This window comes from Atractosteus spatula, chromosome 23, assembly GCF_055471065.1.
Source record: "Atractosteus spatula isolate fAtrSpa1 chromosome 23, fAtrSpa1.hap1, whole genome shotgun sequence".
In the NCBI taxonomy this organism is placed as follows: Eukaryota; Metazoa; Chordata; class Actinopteri; order Semionotiformes; family Lepisosteidae; genus Atractosteus; species Atractosteus spatula.
Genome location: NC_142728.1, coordinates 13,600,801 through 13,614,594, shown reverse-complemented (window position 1 = coordinate 13,614,594; position 13,794 = coordinate 13,600,801). Strand labels below are relative to the sequence as shown.

At 42.1% G+C, this 13,794-nt stretch overlaps 1 protein-coding gene across 5 annotated transcripts in view; it reads right to left on the bottom strand.

Moving 5' to 3' along the window:
• Nucleotides 1-1,248: 1,248 nt before the first annotated feature.
• Nucleotides 1,249-13,794, bottom strand: part of rabgap1 (RAB GTPase activating protein 1) — a 144,926-nt gene continuing 132,380 nt past the window's right edge. For all 5 annotated transcript variants that reach the window (XM_088940512.1, XM_088940515.1, XM_088940514.1 and 2 more), the window contains 7 exons: nucleotides 13,399-13,491; nucleotides 11,328-11,438; nucleotides 10,365-10,469; nucleotides 9,831-9,914; nucleotides 6,407-6,478; nucleotides 4,271-4,468; nucleotides 1,249-3,252 (listed from right to left, as the gene is read on the bottom strand). In XM_088940512.1, the coding sequence (XP_088796638.1) occupies nucleotides 3,130-3,252; nucleotides 4,271-4,468; nucleotides 6,407-6,478; nucleotides 9,831-9,914; nucleotides 10,365-10,469; nucleotides 11,328-11,438; nucleotides 13,399-13,491 (786 nt within the window). In that variant the 3' untranslated portion in view covers nucleotides 1,249-3,129. The remainder of the gene's footprint in view (nucleotides 3,253-4,270; nucleotides 4,469-6,406; nucleotides 6,479-9,830; nucleotides 9,915-10,364; nucleotides 10,470-11,327; nucleotides 11,439-13,398; nucleotides 13,492-13,794) is intronic.

Here is a 13,794-nt window from a genome sequence, read left to right as displayed (position 1 = left end):
TGTTTTTTCCCACTAATTAGCCTTTTATTTTCTGAAACCCCAGAAAGCTCAGTCAACCTCCAGTTTGTTGGATCAAATTAGATACAGCCTTTTATTCACCAGAATGACCTTCCTAGATGTGAGCTTCCGTATGTCAGCCTAAGGTTCCAAATCACTGTACTTAAATATGGTAGACTAAAAGCTTCATATTGTATGTGAATCCCATGAATAATAAGAATGGATAGAAAAAAAAAATGACCAATGTTGCTATCGATGCAGGTGAAAATATTTTCGGTTTATTGTAGGGATAGGTGTCTGAAACCCTGGTTTTGGAGAGCCTGAGTCCTGCAGTTTTCATTGATCAATAAGCAGAGATCTGGAGTGCATGTTAATGCCTCCTAATTAAAAGGCTGATTGACACAATGAAGTTGTTCAGAGCCCAGTTGGAATGGAAAATGAGAGACACTGTTACTCTCCAGACCCAGGGTCACAGAACACAGGCTCACCTGAGTGTCTTTTGTTCACCACATGGTTTCTGAGAATGCCACCTCACAGGAGCTGTGAAGCAGGCTTCATTAGAAGGAATGACTGCCTTTAACAGCTGCACTTTTTAAAGCACGGATAACAGAAAACAGGTGACACTCAAAATAGATAATGAAACAGAACCTGTAGATCTGTGAAAGTAAAATTTACACACAGTTGTTTACATTGGACATATGTTGGAAAACTGTAGTTATTCCAGTTCCTAAATGCTATGTGGATAGTGTACTGACATTCTCTTCCCTGCAGAATCCAACCTTAGAATGTTTCACAGTTCTTGTAGGGTTAAAGAGGTGGGTTTTGGCCCCTGATGTTTGTGTTTTCAATACTTGGACCTACTGATGATTCCCAGACTGTGACTGGAAAATCAGGTGGCCAATCTTGCATTCATTATGCTTCCTGTTTACAGGTGCAAATGTAAATGTACTGCTTTGAAATTCCAGCTCACGACTTACTTCATTTCTGGAGGACATTTCTGGAAAGTGCCCACAGAACAGTTCCTATCTAATAATACAAACCCGTGTCGTCTGCTAAAAGACTTCAACTTGAACAGATAAATTGATATAATTAAGGAAAGAAAACCGATGGAGACAAAGAGCTGGTTAAACATGAACTGCACGTGGTTACTGTTTTAACTAATGCAAGCCACTTGTCACTTGTAAAACCTTGGTATGTGTTGCTCCTTAATGAATGAATTTCTCACAGGAAACCACAAAAGCCAGAAAACAGTTTCTGTCAATAGTTTTGTACAGTTTATATTTAAATGCATGAAGTATACACAATGCAAACTATACTATTACAATGTCCACACTTCTGTAATGCTGGATGAAGATACATTTGGCATTAAATGAATGAGACAGCAGTATGACATTTAGGACAATAGCTTTAGCATTAACATGTCAGATCTGTAACATAGTACATTAGGCAACATTAGTACAGTTACCAAGAAAAGTAGAAATACAAAATCAACGTGTATGCTTTTTTTATATACAACCCAGTGCCTCTTGGAACTGACCCAGTTTGTTTTTCACTGCACACAGACAATTTCCACTAACATGAAGAAGGAATTCAGCAAAACAGAAATCATTATAAATATGTATAAGGTGCAAAGACCTCCATTCTACAGAAAGATGGCGAGAAACCCCGTCAAAAAAAACCAAGGGGAACAGGCTTGTCTGCTTTGCTCTCTTGTTTTTTAATTTTGCGATTGAAATCTGCTCTCGGACCACTCCAGTGTATTTCGAGGGTTTGTTATCATCAAGATCTGGGGCTTGTCGCACTTTTTGCCACCCCCACTGCCTATCTCGTCCCTTTGGGAAATAGAGGGCTAGGGGGGAGGGCACTAAAATCCTATATAAAATGGAGGAAACATTAAAAAAAATTAAAACGGTTAAGTCAAGTAGCAAACAGTTCTTTCCTTTACAACACTAAAGCACTAAGGGTTTAGAGAACATATCGGTCTCACGTCATGAAGCAACCACAGTAAACGGAAAATGTTTTTTTTTCGTCCTACGGGCAGCTCGGGATAGATCCCAGCGAAGTTCCACAGCACCAAACCTGTTTCTGATTTTCGGTTATTTGCACAAGGGGATTATATTAGGTTTGGACATTCCTTGGTTTGTAAAAAAAAAAGAAAAGCAACCGGTACACCTCTTTGCCAGGATCTCAGCAATAGGTAGAAGAGAGGAAGATCGTGCGAGACTATTACTGCATGTCTCCCACCACAAACACCCCCCTGTCTCAAATTAACATGTATAACCAAACTGCTCTGGGCATAGTGGAGTCGCCCACTCCCACAGTCTCACTGTAATTAATTTCCACTGAAGAAGAGTTTTGCATTTTTTGCATTTGGCTACATCTACGAAAACAGTCTTTTAAATATTGCAATATTTTCCCAGTGCTCATTTAAAGACTCGTATGCCTACGTGGGCTGTAGCTAACGCAGGATTAGAACTTGAAGGTGTGGTCCTGCTAAAGAGAATTCTTTGTACGTTTTTTTTGTAAATAGAAGTGGAAATTCAGCCACCCATCGTAGCGTGTTACTGAACTACAGTCATCACTTCAGCAGTTCAATTCCAAGTTACCCTCAGTTAAAAAAACAAAACTTCAATCCCATATCCCCTAAACCGCCTACATATTGAATGGCACCAATCTCTGTTTAATTCCTCATTGGAAAACTTTGCAAGAAGCACAAGTATATAAAAAGAAAAAGGAACAGAGACAAGTTATCTTATTTGGAAAAAAACTGTAACGCTCCCGGAAAGGAGGCTGTTAGCGCTCGTACCTAAATTTCAATTTTTAGTTTTGTGCAAGTAGTTTTGAGCAGGACAGTAGATTGGAGTGTTTTTCCATACCTTAAAAGGACAGTAAAAGTAGCTCTTTACCAGCTACAATACCAGTTAAATATCAGTAGTATAAAGACCCTCTAAAGTTAAAGCCTTTTTATATTTTAAGTACAGTTTGGGCAGTCTTACCCAATTAGAATTGTCCTTTTAAAAAAACCCACTGAGTGTGCACTCACTCTGGTCCCCTAGCACATTAGAGAAGGAAAGACATCTGGCCAGCGCGCGGGCTGGCGGATCTGCTCAGTCATGTGCGTTTGCATCTTCATTAGGACGTTTCTTTTCCCTGGGCTCCCGTTACAGTTTTGATGGAGCTTAACGTTCTGTTAAACCAGGTCTTCTTTGCTGCCTGGACCTCGTTCAGTGCCAGGCCCAAGTGGTGTTCTAAGTCCTGCGAAGAGAGCAAAGTGGGTTGACTTCTACCCCGGCAACAAACCTTTCAAATCAATGCCTTGTTCCAAATGCATCCTTAGTAAGACAAAATTGGTAAGAAAAAAAAGCAAGCTGACAACTGAAAATCAAAGTCTTTAAGATGTATTATGTAGTCTCTACATTAGGGGCTCGCACCCCTGGTTCTGGGGACATAACCATCTGCTGGTTTTCCTCCCAGCTGAGCTGTCAGTGATGTAACTGAACCCCTAATGACCTAACAACAGGATGAATCTGATCTCTTGTGTTCAGTCCCTAAACGTGCAGCAAGCTGCCTTTCAAGCATGGATTTTCATAACAAATGTCACAAGGAATCATTCTTTCCTAAGAAGGCAATCTCTTCTTAGGAAACGTTTGGAACACAAACAATGCCTTCAAAGATTCTAATTAAACAACTTGTCAGTTCAATTAAGGACTCAATTAAGTAAAGATCTGGGCTGAAACAAAACCCAGCAGGTGAAGGGGCTCCCAGTGGCATTCTGAATTGTGTCTCAGTCAGGAGGAAAACAAACTTGGCACAGTGTAACAACGGCAACACCTCAATGTCTGGGAACGGCTTTTGAAGAATTCACTTACTGCATGAAGTCTAAAATAACTCAGACTTTCCACTTTCTAGTTTCCTATTTTCTGCTTTTAGAGTACTCGTGCTTAAGGAAATCTTCAGGGACATGCTCGTTACATATTTTCAAAATCTACCCGGCAGTATGACTTTGCCTCAAGAAACAGCAGACTACAGGTAGCACTTAATATTCTCCACATGTAATGGGTTAAAAAGGTCAGAAGTTCGCATTTCTGTGAGGAAAGTGAAATCCCTGCTGTTGTCATATGAGGCACTTCAAACATGTGGTCCCATATTTTGCTCTATCCTGGCTCACTGCGTTTAGGTCTGACTGAAAGTACGGTGTGCAGTCAGCTAGCCTTTGAGAAAGAGGGTGGGAGAACGCTGGATGATCGGTCCGATTCTGCAGATCTCCAGGTACCTGTATCTTGCACTCGGCCTCGACAAGCTGCAGTTTGGTCTGGGCCAGCTCGAGCTCCATCTCCCTCAGCTGGTTCTTCAAGGACTCCTTCTCCTCGTCCGTGTCCTCCTCCGAGCCCTCCTTGGCCGTGCTGACCACCTTCAGCCTGCCCTCCTTGTTGAACAGGCCGCTGCATTTCTCACAGCCCTCCACCTTTTGCTACATCACGCCACCGGACACCGCGGTAAAAAAAAGGGGACAACACAGATCTGAGCAACCACATGCAGGCGCCAACTTGCTGTTGGCTAACAAGCAGCCGGAATCATTTCAACTGTAAATGGCTATAGTCTCTATAAAAAAACAGCAACACAGGACAATCTCTTTAACTGGATGAGCCTGACCACTCTGGACCACACTTTAACTGAGTCACGTCACCCTTCCTAAGTTTAAGCCATTTGCATCAACTCTGCACATACATTACGAAAGGTTTGATTACATTTCTTTAACTCTTAAAACAAGAGCATTATCTCTTCTGCTCCGGTGCCTTACTATCCAGGAATGAGCGAACTGAAGAAGCAATTATTGCATCTGCACTTACAATAAAAGGTGCTTCACCATTTTAAGTTCTTATTAATTTGGTTCTTCAGGCCTGTTTCCTATGCCCTGCTGTAATTGCTTCCACCCTACCTTCTCGTGAAGGAGGGCTAAGCACAGGCTGTTGAGAAGGGTAGTGGAAGGTGGGGATGTGCTTGCTTTCACTGAACTGTTATTGATTTGTTTGTAGAGCAGTTTGCATTTTATGTGCCTTCTGAAAGGCAGAGTAAGGCGAACACGAAGGCGGAAATGTATAACTGGCACATTGCAAATTACAGTCAACACGGCTTTGATCTCAAGAGCTTCAAGTGGAGGATCAAATCTACATTTCTTCATGGAATAATAATCAGGAAGACTGAAATTTTGCAGGCAGTTACCTCCTTTTAATTCCCTGATCTAATTTAAATAAAGGCAAGAATAATGTAACAATTGCCAAGTTACTCTGCTGAAGATTGAATCACTGCTACAAGTCAGAAAAAGCTGTCATCACCCAGCAAATCCCCAAACCCCGAGTGTTACTGCCCTTGGACCAATTAGAGCAACCCTAATGCTCTACTTATAAGCCAGCTCCATATGCACTCAAAATGTCACTCTATTATCTCTGATGAATAAAAGCACGAGAATCAATTGAGCTATATTCCATAACGAATAGTGATACCATTAAAGGTCAAACGGGGTTCAAACCAAGAGGCCAGAATTTTATTTTTGCTCTCACAATACCCCATGGGTCTTGCCACAAGTACCTGGCACCTCTGTTTCACACAAAGAGAAAGTAAAATTTCTACTCTAGAGGCCCTTGTATTAAATATTACTGGCAATATCCTGATTCTACTTTATCCTTGCACCAAATCAGACCATTTCAAAACTGCACAGTCTTCCTAGTGAAATGAAATAAGGGGAATTTGCAAATTCACGGAGTGTTTAAAATGACTGGCAGAGAGGGAGAGGAGAATCTGCTGCTGTACAGAGCTTTGGGATATAATGGCTTCTTTTGCCATTATACAGGCAAAATACTGTTAACAAAAAAGAAGATTCCTGACCTGATGTGCTGCCATTGTTTGAAACTTTATTAGACTCCATCTCAGACAGACAGTTTTTCTCCTATCTACTTCAAAATCGTGCTCTAGCTCTGTTTCTGAATGAGCTCTGGTTCTGTAATCATAAAAGGGTATTATGTAGCTCTTTTCGATAACTTGGGACACTGTAGATGGTGAAGCCCTTTTAAAGAAATAACCAAATCTAGTTTAAAAGGGCCATATCTGGTACTGAATTGCCACAACACTTGCTGAGGGATTTTGCGTCAAAATCCGTCATTTTGATGTGTCACTTTGTCTGTTGCATCTTATTTTCTGCATGGTTAACGAATCACTTTCAATTTACATTGACAGATTCTGCATTAGATCTGCACTAAATCTGCATCAGAGATGCATTTAAATGCTGTAGTTGGCACAGGACCCCTGGAGTGAGGTGTATGCAGAGGCCTGTTAGTTCTCGGCTTATCTTATATTTCCCCTGCAATGCATCAAGTACCTCTGCTGGTAGAGAATAAAGTTAGTCACATACCCGGATCTTCTCCAGCTCTCCTTTGTTGGCAGTCTGCTGTTTCTCCAGTCTCTCACTGAGCTGCGAACAGATCTGCAGTACAAACACCTGCTCAGCACTGGACTTCAAAAGGAACAGACTACAACAACAAGCTTTTCAATATCAGGTCCTAACACAGTAATTGTTCTCAAGAGGTTATAAAAGAGAATGAGCAAGAAGCAAGACAGGATTATCGCCCTTCCCTAAGCACAGAACCACATTACTTGAAGTTATCTGAATTCTACTGTCTAAAAATGGTCCTATTTTTCCAACACTTGTGCCTTTAAAAATTAAACTTCTTTTCAATTGGCATTTTTGGGCGGCTTGAGAGAATAAGAACAACTGTAAGCACTAAAAAATGCATGAATAAATTACATCCACTACTTCATTTCAGCAGGGTTGGAGGACTGCTGGTAAAATGATCTCCCTTGTTTTCAGAAACGGTTAGGGCTTCATCAGCGCACTCAATGTGATTTTAAAAGCAAAAGAGTGGCTCTGGACAAACCACCACCAACAGCTTCTGGAAAATCACTTTGGAAATGACTGTGACTAGTAAGGGGGGCCATCTCAGTCAGTGTTACAAAACAAGGCCCTTTTAGTCAGAACTGAGCAGCAGTCGAATCTAATGTCCCTGGTAATCCTGCTCTAAACTGCAGTGCTTCACTGACTCACGTAGGCACTTTACACTATTTCACAGAGGACTGTGAACTGAAGGGTGAGAGGCCTCCATAGTTCACTACTCATTAACAGAGACAAAAGAGCCATCTCAGACGCAGATGTCCTTCTGTGTTGACCTCTCATCTAAACATTCTAAACAAAAGAACAGCTCCGTCTCTGCTCCTGTTATCATATAGGGATGGGCAGCACAGTGGGGTCATCGGAAGTCATGCTGTATCATGTTTCCTATTGCCTGGTCTGAAAATATTTCCTCAATCCACACAGAATTGAACAGTCACCAGGAAATAAGAAAAAGACCTAATAATCATAATTCCTTACACTTATATAGTGCTTTCTGGACACTCCATTCAAAGCACTGTACAGGTAATGTAGAATCCCACTAGCACCACCAATGTGCAGCTTCACCTGATGCAATGGCAGCCAGAGTGCGCCAGTACGCTCCCCACACATGAGCTCTCAGTGGGGAGGAGAGCAGAGTGATGAGGATTATTCGCAGGCCATGATTGGTAAAGACCAGGGGGAAATTTGGCCAGGATACCGGGGTAATACCCCTACTCTTTTTGAGAAACGCCCTGGGATTTTTAATGACCAGAGAGTCAGGGCCTCAGTTTCACGTCTCATCTGAAGGACAGCGCCCTTTTTTACAGTACAGTGGTCCCATTACTATACTGGGGGATTAGGACCCACACAGACTGCAGGGTGAACACCCCCTGTTGGCCCCACTAACACCTCTTTTAGCAGCAGCCTAAGTTTTTCCCAGGAGGTCTCCCATCCAGGTACCTGTCAGGCCCACACCTGCTGAGCTTCAGTGGGGCTGCAAGTTGTGAGTTGTAGGGTGATATGGTTGACTCTCTGTGGTCGTTAAAAATCGCTGAGCGTTTCTTAAAAAGAGCAGGGATGTAACCCCGGGATGTCCTGGCCAAATTTCCCATTGGCCTTTACCAATCATGGCCTCCTAATAATCCCCATCTCTGAACTGGCTCCATCACTCTGCTGTTCTCCCCACTGAGAGCTGGTGTGTGTTGAGCATACTGGCGCACTTTGGCTGCTGTTGCATCATCCAGGTGGGGCTGCACACTGGTGGTGGTGGAGGGGATCCCCATTACCTTTAAGTGGTCCAGAAAAGCGCTATATAAGTAAGCAATTATTATAATTATTATTAATTATTACTGCTGCATTGCGATTGTTCTCCTCCACAGCCAGGCGTGGTTTGCAAAGTGAAGAATATGCCACATCTGGGTGTGGGAGGAGGGGGGGGTGCCAGTGGGATTGAAGGGCCACTCTATGAGCAGTTTGCTGGTCTGGACAGAGCTACCTCAGCCACATCTTTGTCCCAGCTTCTTGTCTTGTGTAATCTAAGGCTTTCTGCCCTTGCCCCTGCTGTCCTCAGATCCTCTTACACTAAGTTCTTTATAGCCATCTAACAGCTGAACTCATTATAAGATAATTAGCCTCACACTTCCCCTCTAAGATTTAAATGAAAATCGATTTATAATAATTAGGAGTCTTAAGGAGAACCTTTTCTTTTAAGTCGCTAGATCAGTGGCTCACGTGGTAGATCAATCACATAGTTTCTTTGCGCTTTATAACTGGGCTGTTTTCTTTAAAGATTTTCTACAATGACGCCTCCTGAATTATTTAAATGAACATGCAGTCACCACACCTTGTAACACACTACCAAAAGGCTAGATTATTGCTTTCCTGATCATTAAGATGCTTGGCTCAACTACTGGCGTTATTTTTCTATATCTGTTCATAAACTGCATGCTATGTTTAATTACTACCAAATATTACTAATAAATACCTGTTTATCCTTGTCGTATTTCTAGCATGCTTTTCAGAATAAAGGACTGGACACACTCACTGCTACAGTGCTTTCACAAGCTCTTGCTGTCTGGCTTATCTAGTGATTGATGTCTCATTGCAAAACCAAAGTATCATCAGCACTTCTGTCTGAAGTCAGCCAGAGAAAGCTAAAATTGGAACCATCACTAAAACAGCTTGATGAGAACCCATTGTTTTTAAAGGCTGAGAAATGTGTTTTGAGATTTCTGACAGACTGTGGCTGGATTATGTGAACAGATTTGTGATCTTTACAGGGCCTGCAAACGCAGCTGGGAAAGATTTAATACAGGGACACAGGAGAATTAGACCCAAGATAATACAATTTCAGATCCACTATTGTGAGGAGCTACAGCAGTAAATCACTGGTAAGACAACTAAGAGTTACATTTACAGCTAAGACATCCCTGTGTGGCTGATTTGTCACCCAGCTGGCCTCCTAACACAAAGAAATTGCAGAGACGTCACAATATTGCCGAGATTTGAGGCAACGGCAACGAAAATCATCTTCATTCACCACTATTAATCAAGCTGTCACTGGGACTATTAAATTGTAATAATCAAGGGAAAACTGAAAACTATTGAGAAGAACAAGCACTGCTGTTAAATCATCTTTGAAGTACCAACTAGAAAAGCAAAGTGATAAGATTCACTTCACTGCAGTCCAAAATAGTTGCAAAACACACGGCATCAAATCCAGTAGATGTTGGGAGAATTTGCTTCTGAATGAATGGCCTTCACTTCTACACTGCTTTGGCAATTTAATCTTATGTGAGGTACATTTATTCTTCCTGTAAAAACAAACACAGCGCTGGTATGGTACAAGTCTACGCACAAGAGGGAAGTCTCCAAGAGTTAAGAGACAGATGTCCACATCAATACTGACCTGCTTGTATTCCCCGATAATGGAGCCATTCTTTTTAATCTCGGATTCCGCCTTGTCTAACTCCCTCCTGCACATTTCTTTCAGCTGAAAACAGAAAGGGCCTTATTATGTTTCAGCAACAGAGAAGAAGAGAGAGGAAATGTCTCCCCACTGCTTGTTCACTTCACGACTCTCAAATTATAAGAAAGAAAGGTTAACAGAAGGTTAACAGGAGTTATATATGTCATATATATAGTGTATATATACAGGTACTATTTTTGACACTAGGTACTAATTAAAACCCAGAATTCCTGTTCTAATCCTATTCTTCCCTGAGTAAATGTTCTTTGAGACCTTTCAGTCATGCTGCACACTGTGTAAGTGTATAGGTTTTCCATATAAAGCCATGCTCTACCATATGAGCCCCCTCCAGGTCCTAGAATAATCAAATAATCGTTCGAATAGCCTCAACGAGCGTGATTGACACATTCACCCTGCTTCAGAGACACAGGAGTTTGAGAAAAGGCGCTCGCAGGGGCAGGGGGGTGCGCTGACCTGTGCCGACTCCTCTTCCAGTCTCCTCTTCTCATCCTCCGAGTCCACCAGCTTCTGCTTGGTCATCAGCAGCTCTTTATTGAGGGCGTCTGCCTTCTCCTCCGCCTGGGTGACACAAGACTAGGCAGCTCGCTCTCAAGGCACGAGGTCTGGGGGGGGCTTGGGGTGTGTGGGGGTGGTTATATATACCAGGTATTTTTATTTGAGGTTGAGAGCTGAGGTGGTTATAATGAGAATATAATTGTGCCCATAAGGGAACAGTGACCTCTGCCAGGCATAGTTTGGATATAACTGATATGCAAGCCGCCTGCTGATGAGAGGGAATACCACCGCAATCACAGACTGCCACTGATCTGAGATTTGCGGATTAATTCATCATCCGAAAAAAGTCTGGCCGGGAGCTGAGATTTGCACGAGCTTAAAGGAGTTTGGCTGGACATGGAGGAAGGAGTGTGATAAAAGTGGCAAAGCGATTTTGTTTTTATGAGTGGAAAGAAATTACTCTGTCATCATCTACAGCACAATGAATCAGAGAATTTATTTTGCAGGGATGATCGGTGCCAAATGTAACACTGAGATCTTTAACAAGTCACTTCTCTGATGGTTTTTGTATTCAGGGAAGCAATGTTAAAACAGGACTTGGATCCTCAGGGTCTTCTTTGTAAATAAAAAATGTCAAGGAAAGAAGAGCACAGCAGTCTGATTAATCATTCAAGATCATTCACCAGTCTCTTTTTGCACACCTTCACAGTTTTGACTCTGAACTAACATTTTACGCCCTAAACGATTTTCCGAAGCAACAGAAACCTGACTGGAGATATGGTAGCTAATTTTAGTGATGTGTTCGGCACCCTTTCGTGGCCAATCCCTTTCAGAATCAACAAAAATAAACATTATAATGCAGATAGCTTGACTCTTCGAAGACCGTTCTAGATCGCAGAGGAACGCCGGGTCCAGACTTACGTTGTCCAAGTCCTTTCTCAGGGCTATCTTACTGGTGACCAGCTCGTGCGCAAGATCATCGTTCTCCTGCTCCAGACGCATGTTAGCTTCCTGTAGCCGTCTGTTCTCCCTCTAGGAAAAGATGAAGAAGCAGACGGAGACTGAAATCCTGTGAGAGGCAGAGGCTGAAGCTCCTTCAAAGGATAAGTCTCCTTTGTTTAAATTTCTACTTTCTCGGTTGTTTTATCCCCCCCTCACCCCCAAAATCGGAAATCAATTCCTCGCCGTGTAACCAACCGAGGCAGAATCTCTGCCCTCCACAGCTCCTCCGAGTCCTGCTGTGGCCCAGATCTAATATTTAACAGACCTCATAAAGACAGCAACCTTTGAAAACAGCTTTCAAGTCTTGATTAAAAATTCACCTGCTGTCCTCTGCTATCCTCTCCCTTTTCAAGTCCAAGACGCTTCGGTAAAAAGAACTTTAAAGGTTACAGACAAGAGGAGGCCATTTGGCCCCATCTAGCTAATATGGTTGCTAGTAGTTAATTGATCTGCGGATCTCAGCCGTTTTTTCAAAAACCAGGATACATATATTTTAATGCAAAAGAAATAGATCTACTTTGGATGGCGACAGAAGTCTGTTGCACATGGCCTCTTTGGCTGCTGTCTTGCAATTACAGAATCGCTACAGAGACTGAACACCTTTCGCCAGTCATAAAAAAGGATCAGGGACAAGATTTCAGATGCCCACTAATAAATCAATGCAATGACTACAAGCCTCAGGTGATCGGCAGTATATATAACCTCCATAGCTATTGCTGTCCTTCCCTCTCTTTGTTTCTGTGCCCTGGAATTTGAGGGCTGAACTCAAGCTCATCGTCACTGGCAGATTGTTAGCTGAATACCATCCTGGGCACCTAAACTCACCAATATCCTGGCTGTAGGTCAGAGCTGACGTATCAGAGGTAGTTTTTAAATGAGTAGAGATCCATCTCTCGTGTCGTTCTTTTGTTCTAGTTTGTGGTGTTGAAAACAACAGTTGCCGAGATAGGGACCATCATTTTTATGAGAGTGTATACAGTACATACAGAATGACAGATTCCAGACCAGAGAGACTTCATAGTATAAACACAAAATACATTTTATAGGTACACCAGGGGAGCACAAGCCTTAACCGCATTAGCCCTTAACAGATGTAACTCTACGCTGCAGTCTTCCAGAGGAATATTTCTGCACCAGTGTCGTCAACCTAACACGCACAGCTAATCTGTACTAAAGCGTGAGAGCCACTAAAGAAAAAAAGATGAGATTGGTATACCGAAACATAGAAAGAAAATGTTTCAGCTGTGAAACCTTCTTAAAACACCTAGGGACTTTGTGTATCTTAATACTTTCTCCTTTTCAGTGTGGAATTAACATTTGTTACTCTGCTCTGTCTGCTTTACAAGAATAAACTGATCCAAAACCAGACACCTTTATGTCTTTGCTTTGTGTCAGGAGCTGTCTTGTGTTTCATATAGCAACAACGGATATTGTTGTGTGGTTACAAAGGTTTCAATGAATGATCCCTATAATTAAACTTCTGGGTTTTCTTTATTCATACCACAGCTTCAATCATTTGTGCTTGGACTGTTTCAGTAAAGCTGATTTAATTTTAAAAAAATCAATTCAGTCTACACTTATTTCATTTTGGTAGAAATAAACAATGCCCTCCTTCACGTGTTTTCACTCTCCTGCCTCTCAGTTTCTTTTTTTCAAATACAAAATCTAATAACTGAGCCTTATGGAAAAATTGGGCCTGAAATCCAGCCAGAAAATGAGGTCTTTCTGAATGACCCTCTACCACTTTGTGTTTTCCTCAGTCTTATGGAACCAGACATCCACAGAAAGGAAAACCCATTTAAGGAGTTAAAAACATTCAGAAGAGATGAACAAGTACATCTTTAATGCACATCTTATTGTGCTCCGAGTTAAGAATGTGGGATCAGGGGTTCAGATCCGAGTTTTGTCCAGGCTGAAGAGTGCAACAGCACATATTTCAGTGCCAGTCGCACTCATGTAAGGCCAGCATCTCGCCCTCCTCCTCAAATACCTCGTATCTCTCGATTGGAGCCTCCTGTTGTGCCTGCTGCTCCCTCATGGTGTGGTATTCCTTCTCGTACTTCTTCAGCTTCTTCTGGCTGATCTGCGGTGAAAGAAATGCCGAAGGAGGAGGGTTTCAGTCCAGCAGACCATCACGAAGAAAATAACAAAACAAGCTAAGAACATGTGACCAGAAACCTAGTGTTCTTGCTTTTGTAACTGTCACAAAACTAGATTGTAAACATTTTGGTTTCAGAACAGCCCACCATTTGATATCAGTCTGTCTCATAAACAGACAAAATAATCATCTGTAGTTTACTGCATTCTGGAGACTCTCTGAGAGCCTGACTCTTCTGCCTCACCCTTTCTAATGTAAACCAGGGAGGCCTTTCCTTAAAGCACAACT